Source organism: Poecilia formosa, unplaced genomic scaffold (genome assembly GCF_000485575.1).
Source record: "Poecilia formosa unplaced genomic scaffold, Poecilia_formosa-5.1.2 Scaffold72, whole genome shotgun sequence".
In the NCBI taxonomy this organism is placed as follows: Eukaryota; Metazoa; Chordata; class Actinopteri; order Cyprinodontiformes; family Poeciliidae; genus Poecilia; species Poecilia formosa.
The window spans coordinates 2303404-2326254 of NW_006800011.1; the positions used below are offsets into that span (position 1 = coordinate 2303404).

The window sequence follows — 22851 nt, forward strand, 5'->3', positions numbered from 1 at the left end:
CTTCCTGCCTTTTGAAGTTCACATGTCTTATGTCATTTCTTACCCAATGGAAACACCACAGTTGAGAAATTGTGTTTTTCAACATTAGCAGAATATTGACAAGTTTTCTACACATTTGTAGTGAAAATGGAGCGAATGTTCTGATAATGTCGAACAAATCCCTCTTGCCAAAACTTTACACTACTTTTCACTAAAATTTTCATGTTCATTGTTGAAAGCAATCCAATAACTTAAAAAAAAAAGTAAAATTACATTTGCATTTTTTAAAATTCACATTCTCGTGGCTTGTGGATGGTTTCACTTTGACAATTTCAGTTTGCGTCTCTTTGAAAGCTCCAGCCTAGTGAAATTTTATACAATGCTGTCGTATTAACGGAGGCTGTATATCGTATTAGCGTGTTATATTAATGTATATCGTATTATCACCAGAGGTTTCAATAATCGTAGCTCTTCTTCTTGAGTTAAAAGCAGCAGCATCACATGTCAGCTGAAGCATGAACTGATCCCATCTGCTGGTTTATGTGAGAAATCTCAGGAGGTTCTTCAACTCTATGATTAAACTTTTATCCTCCTTGTTTGTGGAGACAAAAGATGCTTCATTTTACATCCTAATACCTTTAGCTTTGATGGTTAGAAGAGTGAAAAATGAACGCAGTCTGCGTTAAAAGGCGTGGGAGAATGTAGAACCAGCAAACAGAGTTAATGAAATCCTTCTGCTCTGCTGCAGACGCAGATCAGGACAAACATTTAAATAAAATCACTTCAGTGTTTATAGAGCTGTTTGCTGAGGCTGCAGCTTCTTCCGACTTGGATTTAATTTCCCCACTGAGGCCGTTATCTTCCCACGACGGCGTAAAAACGCCACTGGGATCAGAAACAAAGGAGTAAATTTACACCAGAAAATCTCAAATTTTCTAGAATAAAACATGGAAATATCGGAGTGTTAAAAGTCGCAGATTTTCTAGAAGAAAAAAATTTGTCAAAAGTTTTAGACTTTTGAAACAGAACATTTCCATTGGTCAAATATTTATTGTTTTGTTTTTCTAATTTATTTCTGTGATTTAAAAAAAACAAAAAAACTTTTCCAACTAAGAGCAATTCTGTTTTGTTTTCTAAAAATTTCTGAGTTTAATTTCAGTTTGTTTTTGTTCTGTAGAAAATTTTGACTTTTCAAACTTGGATGTTTTTTTTTTTTTTTTTTTTTTTTTTTTTTTTTTTTGCTTTTTGTAAAAAAAAAAAATTCAAATTTATATTTTTTTTTCTGGCAAATTTCTGACTTTTTACAGTCAGAAATGTTCTTGTGTTTCTGTAGAAAATTTGAGATTAAAATCAAAATTTGAGTTTTTCTAGCAAATTTTTAACTTTTCATACTCAGAAATGTCCTAATTAGAACATTTCTGAGATTAATCTCAAAATGTAAGATTTTTTTTAACAGAAATTAACTTTTTTTTATTATTATTATTTGTGGGATCCACAGTGGTCCCAGTACGCCGACGTGTCTTTCAAACCCTGGCTGGTTTTGTCTGCTTCCAGGTCGGGATTATCTACTTCCACCCGAGCGTTTTCCGCTGCATCCTGCTGCGTTGGGTCCGACTGCTGGGCTTCGCCACCGTCTACGGGACGCTCACTCTGAAACTCTACAGGTGCTCTCCATTATTCACTCCCATCGACTTTATCCACAGCAATTACACAAAATCTCACATTTTAATTTTCGCTAAAAGAAAGAGTCAAGAGGTTGTGTGTTCCTCAGCTACTTCATCACTGGACTTTATTTTGCATTCCTTGCCAAGATAAAGTAATTAAGGAAGCCGTGGCCTTTGCTAACCTCTAAATACTACAGAGACAAATGTGACGGCAAGAAGAAGAGAAATGACTGCTGGCATCAAGCGGCGATATTAGTGATTAGCTGCAGGAGGAGCTTATTTTTTTTATTTGAAATATGAATCTTTCAGAAGTAGAGCTGGAGATTAAGAACATGGGGCTAAGAGACGGCTGTAAGTGGACATTAATGTAGCGCAGATCAATTTTTGATGGGGCTCATTAGTGGAAATTATATCGATGTTGCTTTGAAGAGCAGAGCCTAAGAATAGCAGGTTGTTTTAATGTCTCCCACACCGGTGGGTTCAAAACACCACCAGGGGGCGCTATGGTGGCCACAGAGGGAAGATGAGGAGAAAAAAATTTAAAGTAAAAAATCGAATTGATAATACGATGACATATTAAGGCTATCAGACATAAGAAAAAAGGTCTAGAAATTTTTAGATTAATCTCTGAAATTCTGTAGAAAAAAACAAGATAATTCCTGAGTTTCAAAAGTAGAAAATTTGCTAGACAAAAATCAGAAATTTTGTGATTATTCTCTGAAGTTTTCTGGAAAGAACAAGACAATTTCTGAGTCTGAGTTTGAACAATTTAAAATTTTCCGGACGCAAAGAAATTTTTAGATTAATCTTGGAAATTTTCAAGAAAAAACAAGTTAATTTCTGAGTTTGAAAATCCGATTTGCTGGAAAAGAATCAGAAATGTTGTGATTAATCTCAGACATTTTCAAGAAAAAACAAGGAAATTTCTATGTTTCAAAAGTTGAAAATTTGCTTAAAAAAACTGATCTCAGAAATTTTCAAGAAAAAAAAGTTTGAAATTTTGATAAAAATGCATGCAGAAATTTTGAGATTAAACTCAGAAGTTTTAAAAAAAAAACTAATTTTTCAGTTTTAAAAGTTGAAAGTTCTCAGGAATTTTCTAGAGAAAAAAACCTGAATTTTCTAAATTTGAAACATCAGAAATGTGCAAGAAAAAAATTCAGAAATCTTTTAATCAGAAAAAAAAACTTCAGAAGTTTTTGAGTTTGAAAGTAAAAAATGTTCTTGTTGGTTGTGCAGGAGGCTCCACTTCTGCTTTTCAAAGACGTACAGTTGTGCATGTGTTTGCAGCCATTTTTAGGTGTGAGTGTAAAGGTCAACCTGAGGTCGTGGCCAGCAGCAGCTTATTTGGATTTAAAGTGACAGAGGCCCTAAAACAGCTCGTTATGAAAGGAACTGGCCAGACAAAGATCTCCTTATCTAAAAACGATTTTGTATAGAACATGTAGTGAACATGTTTTGTATAGGCCACAGATCCGTCCTAACACAGGTGGCCTTTTTCTCCGCAGGGTGTTGAAGGTCTTCTTGTCCCGCACAGCCCAGCGGATCCCCTACATGACCAGCTGGCGAGTCTTGCGCCTGCTGGCCATCATCCTGCTCATCGTCTGCTGGTTCCTGGTGGCGTGGACGTCTGCCGTCTGTCAGAACCCAGACAGGAAGTTGGCGCTCATCGACGTGGGCCACACGCCCGACGGGAGTCAGTTCGGCATGTGCCTCCTGGATCGCTGGGACTACATGATGGCCGTCGGTAAGTCCGCACACAAAATATCTAATTCAAGATTAGGAGCAAAAAATGTTACCTGATGGCCAGATTACATTCCACAGTGATGAAAAATATAAATATTTACAAAGATATTATCCCATTACAGATTTCTTTTAATTTAGTTTTTAAAAGTTTCACATCATTAAAGCTGCAATTTGTAACTTTTATAAAAAATATGTTAAAACATGCAGAGAAATGAGACAGAAAACATTGATCTCTTCCACTTCCTCCCTGAGCTACTATGCACAAATGCACCGCTTCCGACCAAAAACAACCAATCAGAAACAGGAGGAGGGTTTTAGCGCTGTCAATCTCCCTCGTGAACACGATGCTAAATGTGCTAACAGCAGAGAAACAACTCACTGTTACAAGACAAACTGTTTATCCGCCATAATTGGTGGTCATGCTAATTCGCATTAGCATTTATGAGAGGCTATGCTAGCTGCAGCACTGCAGAGAGCAACAGGGCCATGATTGACAGCGCTAAGACCCGCCTCCTCGCTCTTATTGGTTGTTTGTAGATAGCAATAGAATAAGGCAGAGGAGCTAAAAAATTTTTAGATAATCTGTTTCATAGTGTACATAGCTTTAACAAATATGTTAAAAATATATATTTTTTATAAAAGTTACATCCTGCAGCTTCAACATAGAGCCAGGCTGCACATCTTGTAATAATATTAATCCATTAAATCCAGAAAGATCTTTTTCTTCTCCACAACGATGCAACTTTTATTCGCTGCTCCGTCTGAGAGGAAAGTAGCGGAGGCAGATGAGAAATCAAATATGCTCATCTGTTGTGTCCTGTCTGCCAGCCAAGTCTTTAAGAGAGAGAAGAAGCTTCTAACAAACAGATGGGCCACAAGCAGAGACACCCTGCTGTGCTACTGTACACTGAGCTCGCAGTCTCATTCTGTTCATTAGGCGGTAAAAATAGGATATGCAAGTCAGCTCTGTCTCTGCCTGAACGCGGCTCGTAATTCAGACTCACCAGGAAGCAATAAATCTTTCAGATTTTAAGAAATACACCTGCTCTGGCTCGCAGTCAGAGGTCTGATTCAGCTGCAGTCCTGTGTGGTTAATTTTCCTCCCAGCTCCAAAACAATACTATAAATTTAAGGGAGCCTACAGCAAATTGGGCCTGACTGAGCAGGTCTGCGAATGCAGCAAAAACTGCACTTTCAGCACTAATATTCTTCCATTAGAAACAAAATAAATACACTAAATATTGCTGACCAATCAGAAACATTATAAATATTTAATTTAAACGTACTCAGTGAAACAGATACTGTGAAGAAAATTAATCACTCAAAGTCTTTATTTTAGTTTTTTTTTTTTTTTTAATTACTGTGTTTTAACTTCTTCTCTTCAGGTGCAGTCAGTAACATTCAGGCTGTCTGATTTAGGAAATAAAATCATAAATCTGTCAGGTTTGATTTGTAGTTGAACCCAAATGCAGCCAGAAAGACAGAGAGAAGCAAATAAAAATATAAATTATATTTTACATTTTTTTTTAGCTTTTTCTTTAATTTTTCACTTTTCTGTGATTAAAAAAAAATTTTAAAAAGAAAAAAAATCAGACACACAGAAGTAAATATAAGATAAATGACATTTTAATTTTTTTTCAATCTTTTACAATTTTCTAATTTTTCTGTGATAAAAGATATTATAAGAAAAGGTCAGACACAAAAAAACGGACAGAAACCACAGCTGCAGCCAACATATTTGTTGAGCAGAAGGTTTTTCTGTGTCTGAGGAGGAAATGTGTTGAACTTGGAGAGTTTTTTATGAGGATTGTTGGTCTGCATGATTTTTTGTTGAACAGCGGAGTTCCTCTTCCTGCTGTGGGCCGTGTACCTTTGTTACGCCGTGAGGACGGTGCCGTCGGCTTTCCACGAGCCTCGGTACATGGCCATCGCCGTTCACAACGAGCTGGTGCTGTCAGCCATTTTCCACGTCATCAGGTAATCCCCGTTCTGCTCCCAAATGTGACCCAGGTGCTCCGGTTCATCCAGGATGTTGCAATGGGACTTTTTTTAACTAAGATTACAGATTTTCCAGCATCTTTTTTAAAAAGTTGTTGCATGGCATTACAAAAATTCTTTTTGTAAAAAAGACAGGATTCTAATATTTTTTGTGTCTGAAGTGCGAACAACATTTTCAAGTTTTGTGAAGAATTACATGAACTGTAGACACAGTATAAGTGAATTTCTAAATTTATTTATTTTTCTTTTCAAAAAAGAAAAGTAGAAAAAGACAAATGTTGCCATTGCTGTCACACTTCCCTCATCTTGAAATAGGAAGTTAATTAGAAAAAGGTTAAGAAGATTGGGTAAAATTCAGCCGAGTTGCACTGATTGGTCAGAAAAGAAAAAGAATACAGGAAATATTAAAGGGGGATCATGCAAAATTCACATTTTGCTCGATTTTGTTTTGCCATTTGTGTCTCAAGTGCTTCTAAAAACAGTCCAAGCACTTAAAAAAGCCCACCAAGCTGTTTTTTTGGCAGTAAATTAATGTTTCTTGGTGTCTGGAAAATGAGCCGTTTCAAAAACCTTCCGATAAGTCACATTCTACGAGCACTGCGCTGTTACCTAGCAACCCCAGCCAAGCCCAACCCCGTTACCTTGCAACCCGAGCAGAATTCCAGCACATTTGGTCAGCTGGTTTTAACGTTTTACGTACTGTACAATGGCTGCTGGAAAAGACAAGAGTTTTGTTATCAGCTTACCATCCAGAAACCACTTGCTGCTTTATTGTTGGTTGTGCAGAAGGCCCCACTTATTCTTTTCAAAGATGTACGGTTGTGTAATTGTGCGTCTGATTGCAGCCATTTTCACGCCTGAGTGTAAACGTTGATTTAGGGGCATTAGCTTGCAGAATAAAATGGTCTTTAAAGAAAATTCTGATAACCACTCCTAACTTTAAATGCACTTCACATTTACGTGCCATTTTGTTTATCACATAAAATAATTAAGCATAACTTCCACAGGCCTCTTTGTTCCATGTGACCTGAGAGCGAAGCCTCATGTTGCTGTTTCACAGTGAAGTTCCTCTGCTCTGCACGTCAAATCGCTGCACAAAGATGTTTTAAATGAACTGACATCACCGCAGCTATTCTGAGCCCCTAGCTTAAAGATCAGCTCCATCACATTACTTACTAATGAAGAGCGCCACAGTGATTTATTTTCTGTGACGGCATTAAAGGTGAAATTATCGGCAGACATATTTTGGCTCTAAACAAACATTTATTCGTCTTGAATGTTTTGCTATTCATAGGTTTTCAAAGAAATTTTGAGTTTTGGAGGCTTTTGAACTCCATATAAATACTTTGTCATTATGATTGGTCAGTTGAAACCTTTTTGTTTATTTATATTTACTCTGTTACATTTATTTGAGTAACTTTTTGAAAACAAATGTACTTTTAGGAGTATTTTTACTATGCTGTACTTTTTATTTTTAGTTGAGTAACCTTTTAACCTTCATGTTTAATATTAACAAGTCAGTGAAACTTGTCAAAGTTTTGGTTTTACCTCTCTATGTGCTTTACAATGGCTGCTGGAAAAGCCAAGTGTTTTGTTGTTTACTTACCATCCAGAAACCACTTTCTAGATATACGGTTGTATAATTGCACATCTGTTGGCAGCCATTTTAATGTGCAAGGTGAGCACATAGAAATATTTGCACTAATGTATGATGTTAAATGTGACTTTTTATTAATTAACCGTATTGACATGAAGTTAGGCCAAGGAAGCAGTTTTTGGCCAGTTTTGAGAAAGTTTTGCAGTAAAATTAGAAAAAAAATTGAATTTTGTGGATTTGTGAAAAACTGGATGAATTTCATGATGTAATTTGGAATCCAGAGGGCCACATAAAAAGCTACTGCGGGTCAGATTTGGCCCTCGGACCTTGAGTTTGACACATTTGATGTGTAAGTCTATCCCAACCTGTTTAAGGAAGTGTAATAGGTCACCTTTTATAAATTAGAGTAGCTACTTGACCCCACAGCGGCCGGCTGGAGCTCAGACTTTGGGTTTGTGTTTTCATCGGTTCTTTGCCCCGGTGCAGGGAATGAACTGACGACTTGGGCTGAGGAGAGACAAAACTCCGGGGCTATTAAACCCTCATCTCCACAGAAACGCATCACCAAACACGAAGGAGGACAGACTTCAAAGCTTTTGGGACATTTCGCATGCTGGACCTTTGCCTTCATCCGCTTCTTCGAGCTATTACCACAGTAACTGTTCATTAATTACCCATTTGCCGACTTTAATGAGGCTGCTATATCACATTTGCTTGCATTGTGGCGCTCCAGAGAGGACATGCCTTCAAATCCTGATCATTCCTCTCACCGCTGTTGTCTAATTATCTCACCCAGCGTTCAGCTGTCGGATGCAAAAACAGACTGAATCTCATGCCCAGATCCAGGTCGCTTCACTTTTCTTGTTTTTGCAAATCATTGTGAAAGTTTTGGAAGAAAATATTCCACCTGCCAAAGTGATCAACCAAATGGAACGATAGTTGAAACAAGGCGGTTTATTCTCTTTTTACAGGCAGAAACAGGAAAATACAAAAAAAAAAATTACAAAAATAAAGTTATAATATCATGAGATCACCAACATGAATAAGCAGTCAAACAGCCATGGTAAAGTAAGGAATGTTGAGAACTTATACCTTGGTATTTGTTTTATAAATAAATTAAAACTTAATCTGTTTACACATCAGCATCAGATTATATCAGTAATCTGCTGCTGCTAGCGATAATAATCTGATGGTCATGTGTTTACTACTATTTTATTCTGGTAATATTACGACTTTATTCTCAATTTTATTACTTTATTATTATATTATTTAAACTTTTTCCATCTAGTAATGTGTAACTTCATTATCATGATATAATGACTTTATTCTTGTACAAGTTTATTCTTGTAATATTCTGACTTTTTTCTCATTATTTAAATTTTATTCTTGTACAAGTTTTTCCTCGTAACACTGACTTTATTCTCATACTACTATGATTCCGTTCCTATAATACTACAACATTATTCCTGTACTATTTTGACTATCCGCATACGTGTTTATTCACATAATTTGACTTTATTCTGGTAATATTATGACTTTAGTCTCAAATTATTACGACTTTATTCTTGTAAGAGTTTTTTTTCTAAGCCTGGTCCTAATACTCCAGAAAAGTCAGTCAAAGTTTTCCTGCGGTTTCTCTGTGGGGGTTTTTTTTTGGCTTGTTTGTGCTTAAATGTTTCCGTTGGCGTCCCAGGTTCACTCTGGCTCATGAACTCCACCCAGACTGGATGCTGCTGCTGTTCTTCACCCACACCCACCTGACGGTGACGGTGACTCTGGGTCTGCTGCTCGTTCCAAAGGTGGGAAAACCTCCTTTTCAAGTTCTGTGCCTTCAGCCAGAATTCAAACCCTGCAGCTCTTCGTCATCATGACGTAAACCTCAAATCGTGACGCATTTTATTAAACCAACAGCTGCAAAATTCAGAAGAGGAAGGGAAAAAACAGCTGGCTTACAAACTGTCCTCAGTCAGCTTCTCAGTTCAGTTTGCTTGGACTAGGCCATTCTGATTTAATTTCTGGTTTAATCCATTCTGTTGTAGCTGGTAGGTGAACTTTCACCTCTGATTCAAGTTGTTTTAAAAAATGATTTTAGAAATCATCTTTATTTATTTATTATATTGTTATAAATTATTAAATTGAATGATGATGCAGTGCATATGAAAATATGAAAATTTTTACCCTTTTTTTTCATTTACAAATCATTGAACAACAAAATTAGGCTTTTTTTATAACAAAAACTAAAAAAATGTCAAAGTCAAAACTGATTTCTATAAAATAATAAAGAAATATCTCAATTTAAATAAGTGCATAAATATTTCCTCGCTTGTCTTTTTATGACAGTCACTGGAGACACGTTCACTGCACTCAGTGATCTACATTCCATGCACCGATTGGCTGGACCTCTGTTAAATTAGGTCATTTACAGGAAAGTCAGTGAATATTTATGCAATGAGTTATTTTATGGTACATTTTATGGTTTATTATTTTGTAGAAATACATTTTCTCCTTAATATTGCAGTTTTTTTTAAAGATTTTTTTTGTTGATCATGATTGATTTGTAAAAGCAATAAAAGGAGTAAAATGTCTGTGGAGGTGAAAACTTTTTATAGGCACTGTACAAAGCTTAAATAAAGTAAATTCTTAAGGTATTTTATGTGCAAATGAAGTGAATTAGTGATAATTGGGTATTACTCAGCCTCTAGATGGCTGCTACGTGCTTCCAACATGATTCTTGGTTTGTGCTGAATTTGCATCAACAGGCATTAGTGGAACACAAACACCACATTTACAGTTTACAAGGACTTAAATGTATATTGCCAATAAAACAACCTCTACTAATCAGTTCTAACACATTTTCTCCAGTTTTTGTTTGCTGGAACCCACATGAGGGATGACATCGCCTCTGAGGCCTATGAGGACGAGCTGGATATGGGTCGCTCCGGGTCGTACCTCAACAGCAGCATCACTTCAGCGTGGAGCGAGCACAGCCTGGACCCCGAGGACATTCGGGTACGCAGAGTTTACATCCGCCTCTTCTTCTCATTTGCATAACCTGGCGTTGCGTTTGAATCCTCTACAAATACTGAGCCATGGCAGTTTTTTATTGCAGACACCAGAAGAAATGGGCCATCTCAGTTCTATTAATGGCTGTGGCGTAAGGTCTTGCGACAGCCTTTGGGAAAAACGTACCAACGTGAGCAGAGATATCTGTTTGTCTGTTAGAGCTGAAGAAGTCTCTCTACCAAAAGCTTTGGGTGCCTTTGGAGTATTTTCTTGAGGAAGTGGTGTTATGATCACATCCAGGTTGCTTGGAAGCACTTAATGTCTCGGATGAAGATACAGATGGAGCCAATCAAGGACCCGAGATTAGAGGCTGTTTCAGACCTAACACTAAAACACGTCGTTTCCTTATTTGATGCTGTCCAGAACAGTCCTGTCTTTGCTTTTCTTTCAGCACGCATGTGATTTTTGAGTAGTGCGTCTTTTAGCAGATGTTTGTAGCTCTCTGTCATGAAGTTGCATGGTCTAAGTGGAGTAGATTGTGTGTTTTGTCATCGAAATGCGTCTCGTACCTCTCAATGAAGATTTACCAATTTGCTTTTCTGTTTTTATTCATTTTTAGGAGGAGCTGAAAAAGTTATACTCCCAGCTGGAGATTTACAAAAGAAAGAAGATGCTAGCGAACAACCCGCACCTGCAGAAGAAGCGGAGCTCCAAGAAAGGTCTGGGGCGCTCGCTGATGAGACGCATCACCGAGATCCCAGAGTCTGTGCATCGGCAGTGCAGCCGGGAAGACAAGGAGGTGGGCGACTACGGGAGCAACCGGAACAGCATCTGCATGCTGAAGAAGAACCCGCTGGATCCCAGTCATCAGGTGAAACCAGCCAAGGAAGAGACGCTAAAGAACAAGGTTTTCTCTCTCAAGAAGTCCCACAGCAGCTACGACCATGTCCGTGACCAGAACGAAGACGCCAACAGGGCCACCGCAGACAAGATGGAGACGGCCACAAATGAAGGGTCCCTACTAGATACGCTGATGGGCAAAAAGCTGGTCAAGAAGAAGTCCAGTGAGAACATCAGCGCCCCCAGTGAATCTACGGAGTCTGTTCCGTTAGTCTGCAAGTCGGCGAGTGCCCACAATCTAACAGCCGACAAGAAACCAATTCACCCCAGAGCGTCCATGCTACAGAAGTCTTTGAGTGTTATCGCCAGCGCCAAGGAGAAGACTTTGGGCTTGACTGGGAAGACCCAGAGCTCAGAGGACAGCAATAAGAAGAGTCAGCCAAAGAGCAAAGACACGAAGGCGAATGCAGAGGCAGAGAACGACTGTCAGCCAAAGATGATCATCAGCCAATCGGTTGACTACAAACAAAGCGCAGCCAAAGGCAGGATCATGAAGCAGCCGGTGACCGGCAGCCAGCCTGCAATCTGCTCTGATCCAGTCCGGGGAAAGGACCTGTACGACGTCTCCGAAGTGTGTCCATGGGAGTTGGAAGACCTGCCGACTCCGTCTGAGAACAAGATCCAGAAGCACGTCTCAATAGCACCGACGGAGTCGACGACGATTCATGGAGGCAGCACCAAAGGGAGTAAATCCCAGAAGCAGAAGGCCTCTGATCAGTCTCCATCGGGTGGAAAACACTCAAAGGAGAGTCAGAGGACAACTTCTGTACGAGCCGAGGTCTGTCCATGGGAAGAGGGAGGCGAGACACAAGCCTGTCTCTCAGAAGGACCAAGGCAACAAGTGTCCAGTCAGTCAAGGTCAAACAGGCCTCATTCTACGTTAGAAAGCTCCAAAACAAAGCGAGCAGACATTTGTCCGTGGGACTTCGAAGAGCAGCAGAAGGTGACAGAGTTAGCCCGGTCTCCAGATACAATGAAGCAGAAAAAGAGCTCCTCTCCTGTGGACGGACGAGGTAGAAACCCCATTTCAGATGCTCCCAAAGGGGTAACATCTCTGCCCCTATCAACAACAAAAGCCGAAATCTGTCCTTGGGACTACGACAGTGCTGCGGTTTCTCCAAGTACAGACAGGACACCCAGTCCGGCACAAGCACCCAAAGCTAAAGAATCGCCCACGATAAGGAAAGGTGCCCCTTCCACCAGGACGGTTGAGAAGGAAAAGTCAAAAGACACTGAGGATGAGAAAAGTTTAACAAAGTCCTCAGATAAACGTTTGAGCCAGCAGAAATTGTCCGAGGTCTGTCCGTGGGACGTAGAGAGTCCGCAGGAGGGGCCGCAGGAGGAGAAAAGGAAAAGCGCTAATGTTGGAGCAGCCAAACCAAAGCAGGCTGAAGTTTGTCCGTGGGATTTTGAGGACGTGTCGAGTAAGACGGGCTCTGATAAAAATGCCCCAGTAGAAAAGCAGAGCAATCCAAATTTAAAAGCTGTGGCTGCTAGTTCTGCTAAAAAGGCAGAGGTTTGCCCCTGGGACTTTGACGAGAGCAAATCAAGCAAGAAGGCATGACACTCAACCTGAATGGACCTCTGAAATTATAGTTATCGATGTATAATTTTTCTTTTTTCAATTGCAAAGAGTTATATATATTACCTTTTACTATTTGTATGGTAACTTGGAAGCAAAGTTAACCCACAAGTTGCCTTCCTTTCTGAGGTTTTGTTCCCGTCTTACATATTTGGAATATGTACAAAATGACAAAACAAAGTCAAGAAGAGCATTCCAGATTACTACAGGGAAATTCCTGGAAATAAAATTGTAGACCAATTATGCAACCGTTACACTTTATGAGCAATGTCAGACATCAGCTTTCTCCATCTCTGCAGTCTTTACTTTCTGTTTGCTGTCTGATGTTTTTTCACCCGGATGTGACAACAAAGTGATATTATTATTACTATGTGTTGGTTCCAGCTCAGAGTTTCGGTCTTTGTTGTCACATAGATGAGATTTGGGTTGAAGTATAAAACAGGAAGAGTCTGTGAAGTGTGATATTGGTCTTTAACTTGTATTTAATGAGGATTTGATCCAAAAACAGAAGGAAAGTAACTCAATAGCACCTTAGCAAATGTCATAAATTCAGAACAGATTCTGTCCTTTATGTACATTTTATTCTCTTAATTTCCATATTATATCACTGGCAATCATTCACACAGCATATATATATTTTTAGATCTATTTAATTGTAGTTCTCTACAGATTAAAATGCTTCCAAGTCTGTGGAGCTGTACTATACGTGCCTAACTATTAGCATCGTCTTGTATCAGTCTAGAGGGAAAACAGTGATTTTGTCTGGATTTTGTGACGGTGATCTATATTAACAGCATGCACAGCCAGGTGCCGAGTAGCTGGACTCTACTTGTTTGTCGACTGATCAGTGCTAATGTTTTAGCTAGCGATGTTCCCCAAGAAACAGATATTTTTTGGTCCTGTTTTTATATCCCTTAAAAGCTAAAATGGAGAATACAGAAGGAGTTCATTTACACGGGTCAATACACCCCGTCACCATCTCCTAGATTATTGGTTTTGGTCGTTTTGTCCCTGACTTTTGGTGCCGTCTGCTAAGGGACATTTTGTACCAACTGGGGAGATTTTACACTTTGACCTCCCACAATTTGATGTAATTTACTATTTTATCAACCAGAAGTCACTTAGGTTTATTGTAATAAGGGTGTTTTCACACCAGATAGTCCGTAGACGCGACTCATTTGGGGACCAAACTGGAACATTTGTTACATTTTCAGCAACTGAGCTAAACCCTTTGAAAAACCTGTTCCCCTCCTCGCCTGTGGGGGCGCTGCAACAAGAACCACTTAAGTAAACAACATGAAAACTTCTGAGAAAGGTTCACAAAATGTACACAAAAATAGAGTAGCTTCAGATTTCAGTGGATGTAGGATTTTTCTTTCGTCTTTAGTTAAAGACTACGAACCATTTCTCCTGCTAGTTTAGACTCTCACGTTTGTTTGGTTCTATTTAACCAGAATACCCTGTGTTGTAGACCTCTTCCTGGTTTGGGAGCGGTCTCTGGTCCGCTTGGCATTCACATATCCATTCAAACTGGACCAGAGTTCGGTTACACGTTGTCACTTCCCCAAATGGACCAAATGTTTAGACAAACAAACCAGAGTTTAATTAAAGAGTACTAAACAGGCCTGGTGTGAATGCACCCTGTCTTATTGACTATCTAGAATCCACTGTCCCAAATTGGATCACAACCAAAATACTAGTGATAATCAGTAAATACTGAGAGTATGAACTGGCGAAGACGCGAACTGAAGTCAGTCTGACCCGGTTTTGTTTGGGAATCCAGCATGGCTCTTTATGTTGCACCCAACGTGTTTGTAGATGCAGTTTAATGAATTATTCATGAGGTTCGGTCATATTTATGACTATTTATCTTCATCAAAATGCTTAACCAACAATGGATTGAGTAAATTGCTTGTTTACGGGTAAAAAAAAAAAAAAAAAAAAAGCAGCATTTTGGGACAAAATGTGAAATGGGAGGACAAGTTGGTCCGATGTTTGTGATGCCAGCATGGATTTTTGTGTTGCACCAAATGTGTGTTTGTGGGTGAAACTTCATAAATCCACCATAAAGAGGTGGAGCAGTAACCTGGAGATCAACACACTAAAACCCCTTTCAATTTTTCAGCCACTGCCTCAATAAAAACCTAAATAAAGAGTAGGGAAGCCATTTGAATGGATTTACACATAAAATAACGCATTTACTTGGTTGCATCTTGGGATTTATTGGGAGTTTTGCTCATATGATTTTATTAGATAATCAAAAAGAAATCACTTTTCATCAATAACCTGGGTAAAATAAATAAATAAAAAAAGCTCTCTTTAAAAAATAAAAATCTTTTAATTTGAACCCAAAGGACCAAGCAGTTTTTAGGAAACAAACCATAACAGTTTGTAGAAGCTAGCAGTCACGTCTCTGTGAAAGTTTGTATCACAGTTTGAATGATTGTGGGTGCTTTTTAATTTTAATTTACCGAATTTCACCCTCCAACAGCTTGGCTTATTTTTCATATCAATTCTGTTGCTTCAACTGATCTGTATAGTGTTTAACATACACTGAAAAACAAGAATGGGTGATCCAGCTTGAAAAAATTGAGTTAATTTGTTACAAGTAATTAAGTTGTCATGTTAAACAAACTTAAATAAATTCAGTTCGACCAACTTAATTTGATTACATGTAACAAATAAGCTAATTTGTTTTAAGTTGGAGCTCCATCCTCTTTTTTTGTGTATTATCTGCTGGGAGCTTTAACTGCTCCTGTTTATTGTGCTTTTAGAAAAGTTTTTTTTTAGAGAAAAGTTACTATTTTAGAAAATTTTACCACCTCTGATTTGTGTGACATGAAAATAATAATAGTAAATAAAGCAATATAATACTAGTAACTTTAAAAAAGAGATATTTTTGCTTTTACATTAATTTTAATCTTCAAATATGAGGAGAAAATAAAATAAGTGCAATATCCCATCATGAAACTAAATATTACCACGTTACAGTGAGCCCAGTTTGTTCTTTAATTTGAATAATTTCTGATCGTCAACTTGCCGTTTTATTTTTCTCCTGTCCATTGCGTGTGTGTGTGTGTGTGTGTGTGTGTGTGTGTATTAACTCTGTGAAGCATACTAGTGTCTGTTAACTGTTGGTCTCTCTGGAAATGATCACTGTATTTTATCGTCATCAAGGAATCGGTGCAAGTTTGAACCCGAACCGTCGTTCTTGTGCCATCACAGACAATGCCGTGTCTTGTAGCTTTTCTGTCCACTGATCGTTACCCACGGTGTGTTTCTGTTCGGCTAGCCGCTTTCATTTAAACTGGACTCTTGTGACCGGACAGTGTCACACTACGGCAAGTACTAGCAAATCTACTACTACTACTTTTCAATGCTGTAACGTCGTAATTCTTGCTCTTGTGGCTTCTGCATGAATTCAAGAACTTAGTAGGACTGATGTTTCACTGCCCTTGATAGAACAAAAAAAGGAAAAAATGTTATATTTTATGAACTGTTACAAGTTGTATAGTGAGTGACACTGTCCCCAACCCACTGTATTTTGTGCTTGTTATGACTATTGCTCTATGACAAGCTTATAGCATCAATATATGGGAATATTTGGTAGATTTATATTGTGTTATATTGTGTTAGCATGTACATAAAAGATACCTCCTCTGCAATAAATATTTATATGAAAAACGTGTGTGGCCAAGGTTATTATAATAAAACTTAACTAAAAGCAGTAATTAATGGGGGAAACTATAAATAACTGGAACTATGCAAACTATTGTAACCCTGGGATTTGAAGATTTCTGTTGAAAAGAACCAACAACTGCAGGATTTTTCTGCTTTTTTTTCTCTTATGGGTCTAATCTGACATCCAGCTGATCCAAGACGCTTTCATGATGCATTTATTCCTCATATACCTTCTCAGGTTTGTTTGCTTTTTGCTTGTGCGGACATGCAGCTGGCCTTTAATGGCGTTGTGCATGGTAACCACAGCTTGGCTACTGTCCTAAAAGGCTTTTATGGCTCACTGTGGCCAGATCAATGCACTAAGGAACAAATGCTGACTTGTTGCAGAACTTCAGAATTACAAACCCAAATTTATTTATCTGTAGTTGGGAATCATAAACTGAGTTATTAATTCTGTTCAGCTCCACTATTTTCATTTTTAAAAAAAGTTATTAATCCCAGAATATACAGGCAGCAGAAGAACAATGCTGAAGGGTAAACATGTGAAGCAAACAGGTTAGCATTGATCCCAGCTTATTGAGCACTTTAGGGACTTTCTGGTTAAATATAAGATCAATGCAGCCTGCAGCAGGGATTAAAATTACAGTAACATCACCAAGGAGATCCTGGGAATAAAATGTGATCTGCCCAACTGTTGTGCGCTGCAAAAATACAACATTTCACCAAGTATATTTGGTCAAGTTTCTCGTGCAAATATCTTTGAAATGGACTAAATTCAACATACAAGTCAACAATTCCTTAATATTGATTAAAAAGTACTTGTACTGAGCTGATTACTTCACTTATAACAAGTCATTTTTCCCATTTTACAAGTGACATAATCTGCCAACCTTTTAACCAATATTTAGGAATTACTGACTGAAAACAAGCTCCCATAAGATGTAAGATAATTAATTACAAATTATGCTAACAATAACATAGAGTAGTTTATCAATGATGAAGCATCTGGTGTTGACATGTTGCCCCCCCCCCAATAAAAATCTGCTCAGGGCCCCAAAAAGGTTTGGACCGGCCCTGGTGTTGACTCTGCAGGACAGCAGCGTCCAGCAGGACTTATTTTTACGGCGCAGACAGTGATTGGTGCGTGAATCACCGCCTTCTGAGCCGCAGTGATGTGGGCAGTGATGGACAGCGGCTGGAAAGATGAGAGGAAGCCGATTGCTTTGTCCACTGACTCATCCTCTGCCGAGGCCTGGGCAGGGAGGTGGGAGGCGGGGGAAGACTGCGAGGACGGTCGGCGGTGTGGATCCGTGAGTCATGCGGAGGGGAGGGAGATGAACCGGGATGGAGGCAGAAACATGCAGCCAGCACCGTGTGACTGCAGCTGCTGAAATCTTCAGGTTAGACAGCCAGCTAAACGTAACTATTGTAAAAAAAAATTTTTTTTAAAAAATCGAAAATTTTTATAGTGGAATAAAAAAAGAATTTTCAATTCTACCGTTTTTCTCATAATTTTTATTTTTATTTTTCAGAATTCTGATTTTGAATCTCATTCTAATTCTTTTTTTTTAGAATTCTGAAGTTTTTCTCTGAATTTTGAGATTTTTCTAAGAATTCAAACTTTTCTCAGATTCAAATTTTAATCTCATAAATGTAAATTTTTTGTCAGAATTTGTTTTTTTCCCTCATTTTAAATCTCATTCTAACTCTTTTTTGCTGAATTTTCAAGTTTTTCAGGATTCTGAAATTTTTCTAACAATAAAAACGTTTTTCTCTGTTTATGATTTAATCTCGAAATTATAAAAAAATTTTCAGAATTCTGATTTTTTTTTCAGAATTCTGACGTTTTTCTTAGAATTTGGAGATACTTTTCTAGGAATTCAACCTTTTTCCTTCTGATTTTAATGCTGATGGCCCTTTGGAGCAACAGAGTTAAATGACAGATGATCGAGTGATGCAGGAAAATAACTCACTTTCTGGAGGAACATGTTGGATTTGAATGATTTATTTTGGTTATGTGGTCGATTAAAGTCAGAATTCTTTATTTTTCCTCCTCCTTAAATTTAGACCTATAGTTAAATGAGGGTAAAATATTGGACCAGCATTTTACTGCAGAACAAAATACCTAATTCTCAAGACAACGAAAAGTAGCAGTAGCCTTTATGTGACGACAGAAACCAGAGCAGGTGGTTTAAAGATGAAACCGCTCAGGTGTAAAGCCTTCCCTGATGTTTTCTCCAAATCTGTCTGTTATCTGTACGAGCCAGGAAGGCAACGCAACACAAACAGCAACGAGGAGGAGGGCTGTGACAGACTGTGGGCTGAACACTTTGTGCAACAATCCTTTACTGAGCAAAGCATGGTGACAGGAGGGAGAAAAGCAGGTTTTATTCAAACCGCAGTCATAAAAGGCAGCAAGTGGGCACCCGGTGAGCTAAACGCACATAAAACACAGCCAGGATTAAAATCAGACGTGGAAACCAGGCTGAGAGGTTGTTTCCAGGAGGCGCAGTAGGTGGTCGACTATCAGACAATGACTCTGCAGCAACCAAAATATTCCTTCCTTTTTTCCTGTTATTTTTTTCATTGCAAATGATTGAAATAAATGTATGAAATAAAATGTACTGGTTTGATTTCTTGCTGCAATAAAAGACGGTGCTGTCTGTTGCAGAATGTCATTCTTTAAAAAGTCTTTCCATATTCATGACAAACACCACAGGACATTGTTTAAACACATCTCGCAACACATTTTCCGAGGCTTTTATCATTCGAAATGTGACGAGCCTCCGGTTGGCATCTATTCATGCTCAGTGATTGATTGCACCAAATTATAAACCCAAAGGGCTAATAGGCAATTTATCTCAGTGGCTGACAGGACAAGGGCCATTTCTGGCTCTTCTCTAATGTCGACTGACGAACATAATGGATTTGGCCCAAAATGAGATGTGATATTTCTGGAGATGAACTCCGCAAATATTGGCACATCAGCGCTGATGCTACTGCCGGTGAACCCAACATGTCAGTCAGGGGCGGCTCTAGAAACTCTAACATGGTGAGAAGTCCAAATAGAAACAACAAAATGTCGACAAAAACGTATTAATTTATTGGACCGGTGGCTGGATTTCCATTACAAATATACGCAAAACTGTCAATATTCTGCTTATGTTTAAGCAAATGTTGCAATTTTGGATCTTAATCAAACCGAGTTTACTGGACTGTCATGTGTGAAAACACTGAAGTCTGAAGGTATAGAACAAAAAAAAATGTTTTAGGTACATTTTAAAATTGTATTTAAGTTGTTTTGAGTACCTTAAGGGTCTGACACCATTGATTTCTTTTGACATTTTTTCCCCGCCAAACAAATATTTTGATCAAAAATTAGATTTTATTTTATTTATTTTTTTACTTTTTGCAAGATTATGCAACATCATTCGTACAACCATATGACACACACACAAAATGGCACAGATTATAATTTATTTACAGGAACTTCATTCATTTTCATTTTAAAATATGTATTTTACTAATATGCAGACCTGACCTGTCCAGGTTGTCATTAGCTGCGTTTCCATTACAAATGTGCACTAACATTGAAAAAAAACACAATGTAGCAATTATGGTGTTTCCATTAATTTTATTAAAAATCACATGGGAATAAGTTTGTTGACAGGATAATTCACTAAATAACATGCCATGCCATCATCTTCCTCCCACTTCCTGTAGTTTTTTTCTTCATTTCTGCCAGTAGTACGTAATGTAGTTGATCACATGACTCCTGTGATGTGAGTCATGTGATCTTTTCATACGGTTTCTTTTTGTTGGTCTGGAAGCCAAGGTTCATCTACGTTTTGCGCTGCGCTTGCCTCTTCCAAGATGGCGGATCACTTCCGGAAGTGATAAGAAATACACTTAGTGTTTAAACGGACTTATAATGGACTTATACGAAATCTTCATGTGAATAACAGGGTTCCGGTGACTGAAGAAGTAACGTACATGTAGACTACATGTCCGTCTTAGCTAGCATATAAGCTACTAAGCTAATTTCGCTAGTTCGGCAGTATGTACTACAGTAAATATCTGATATTTATCTTAGTATTACACGGACTCAAAAAGTTGTAATCGAGTAATACTTGTAACATACTTTTATTGTCTATCTGATGTGAACGAGGTGATCTAAGCTTGTGGCTCGTTTATTGTTGTCATAGCAACTCCATAGCAACTGCCTTCCAAGACGGCTGTCAGTCCCAAAGTTTACGGAAGTGACACATTTTTTGTTGTTGGTTCTGTCACATTGAACTTAGTGGTTGTAACGTGATAAAAAGTTTGATCATTTTGAATTTAGGCTTTTCGAAATTTGGCACACAAAAAAAATTGTGCCTAGAAAACCGGAAATGTGATCTAATAGCGGTTATTTTATTAACGTGTTATAAAAGCTCTGTCATCAGACTGAAAGTCGGTGCAGAAGTCTCTGCCTCCATATTGATGCCGCCTCCATTCTCTCTCTCTCTCTCTCTCTCTCTCTCTCTCTTTCTCTCTCTCTCTCTCTCTCGCACACACACACACACACGCAGAAAGGAGGCCTGGGGGAAGACTGTCTTATTGTGAGTGGGCTTTACTACAGTAGGAGCTAAATGGAAAGCTGAGTCTCTCACAGAAAGGCTCCTTCTTTACTGTCGATGGAGGAGACTGAACACTTTTATTCGTTTCTTTTTCTACAGGAACTGAACTGGACCCTCCATAAAATAAAGTACGCTTCAGCTAAAATGATTTTACACTTTAAATATGTTTTTTTTTTTTTTAAATCTGTGAAGGCGCCATGAGACGCCAAGGAGAAAAGGAGACAAATCCTGTTGCATGAATGGAAACGTAATGGTTTAGATTTTAGGAAAGCTGGAACAAAAAAGAGACACAAAGAATATGAAGGAAATTATTGTTAAGAAATGAACAGATGAGAGTAATTCAAGTAAATCATAACATGGATGGACAGCTGGTTTTCCGGAATCACGTGACTCCGTGTGTTTCTCAAAGTTGGAGCCACCATGGGGCGCTGTGGGCCTCAGGAAGTTGGAGGGAAGATGAGAAAAATAAAAATAATTAATCCCATAAATTATGTTTAAAAAGATCTGATTTTTAAAAATCTTAAATACAATTTTTTTTAATTTTTTGAATCATATGAGAACACAGTCAGAATTTTGAGAAAAAGAAAATTAAAAACTCTGAGATTAAAGTCAGAATTTATTTTTGCAGTGGCTCTAATCCTCTTCCGTACACTTCAAAGTCTTGATAAGTGATTTGTAAATTCATACGTTGCCGCATGCACTGTAGTTTTTTAACAGTAGTAGCTCGTCAGGCCCTAAACAAGAGGAAACGTTCATTTTAAGCTGCAGTGACTAAATATGGCCACCAGATGGTGCTGTCGCCCCTTATAATGTCAGTTTATAAACCAAGTCCTGCAGTTTTGTCTCTTTTTATTTCGTCTTTCATTTTTTGTTTTGTATAGCCACCAGTCCAAAAGTTATAGTTAATATTTAAGACCACAAGAGGTGCTCTTTGTTTGTTTGTTTGTTATTTTTTTGTTTCTGTGATTACTGTAATTGCTTTACCTTATATTTTTGAGGACTAGAGTGTTCCAAAATAGACAAAGCAGTTTTTCAGACAGATTTTTACAGTTACACGTTCCCACCAACACTGTAGATTTTTAAAACTAAAACTATTTCTGACTTCCCCACACGTTGCATTGGATCGGCTGACAAACAATCCTCTGTCTGTGTCTATTGACAGCAGGAGGTTGTCAGGCTCCCAATACGATGCGTTTGAGGTCCAAACAGGAGTCTGGGTGCTTTGTCAGCATGACATTACAGTCTACAGATTCTCAATGCGCCCTTTGTTTCTTCCATAGACTGGTACCACATTCCGCCTTCAATAAAGTTGGGAACCGAACACCCTATGGTGGCCTTGCATATTAAATGAACTGAAAATAGCTTGAATAAAGTTGGGAACTGAACACCCTATATGGCGGCATTGCATATTAAATGAACTGAAAATAGCTTGAATAAATGCATGTCTTATTCATATTTCTTGTATTTTATGACTTTGTATTTTATTTGTTTTTATGATGTAAATCACATTAAATTGCCTTGTTGCTGAAATGTCCGAATACTGTTATACATGGAAAAACTAGTATTTATACTTTATTCTTATAGTTGTTACTCAAATAATAGGTTGATTACTTCCAGCTGTTAGTTGCTGAAATATAAGATGACTTGTTAACTTGTTTTCTGTAAATGTATCAGTTGGTGTTACTTTCATTTGATTAAAATTACAATCAAGCCACAATAACACTGGTATAATTTAAAATAATTATAAATTATGCTAATTTTAATAGGTATGTTACACACATACAGTAAATTAGGAATGATAAAGAATGAGGTGTTAATATATTAGTATGGGGGAAATCCAATGGAAATCTGCTTTGGGCCTCAAAAAGGCTTAAGCCGGCCATGAATTGAATCTAGTATTTTATTTCATTTTTGTAAAATACTGTATATTGACTTTATATGTCAATATTATTCCAATAAAATGAGCAGAGAGGTAGTTTAAAAAGGGATAGTTGAGGTTTTCATGCCTGTGTTTCAAAGCCAGCAGCTCCGGCCGGGGAAAACGTCACAAGGGAACGTAACAGTTAACGGACGGTCCGCGGT

The 22851-nt window shown here is 38.1% G+C and overlaps 1 protein-coding gene across 2 annotated transcripts in view; it reads left to right on the plus strand.

The window, feature by feature from the left end:
* The window catches only part of gpr158a (G protein-coupled receptor 158a), a 71191-nt gene extending 57632 nt beyond the window's left edge, over positions 1–13559 (plus strand). The window contains exons 6-12 of one of the 2 annotated variants that reach the window (XM_016673269.1): positions 1534–1643; positions 3152–3390; positions 5228–5366; positions 8678–8783; positions 9847–9993; positions 10094–10177; positions 10607–13559. In XM_016673269.1, the coding sequence (XP_016528755.1) occupies positions 1534–1643; positions 3152–3390; positions 5228–5366; positions 8678–8783; positions 9847–9993; positions 10094–10177; positions 10607–12451 (2670 nt within the window). In that variant the 3' untranslated portion in view covers positions 12452–13559. The remainder of the gene's footprint in view (positions 1–1533; positions 1644–3151; positions 3391–5227; positions 5367–8677; positions 8784–9846; positions 9994–10093; positions 10178–10606) is intronic. The other variant, XM_007555746.2, reaches the window with a different exon arrangement.
* The last annotated feature ends 9292 nt before the right edge of the window (positions 13560–22851 follow it).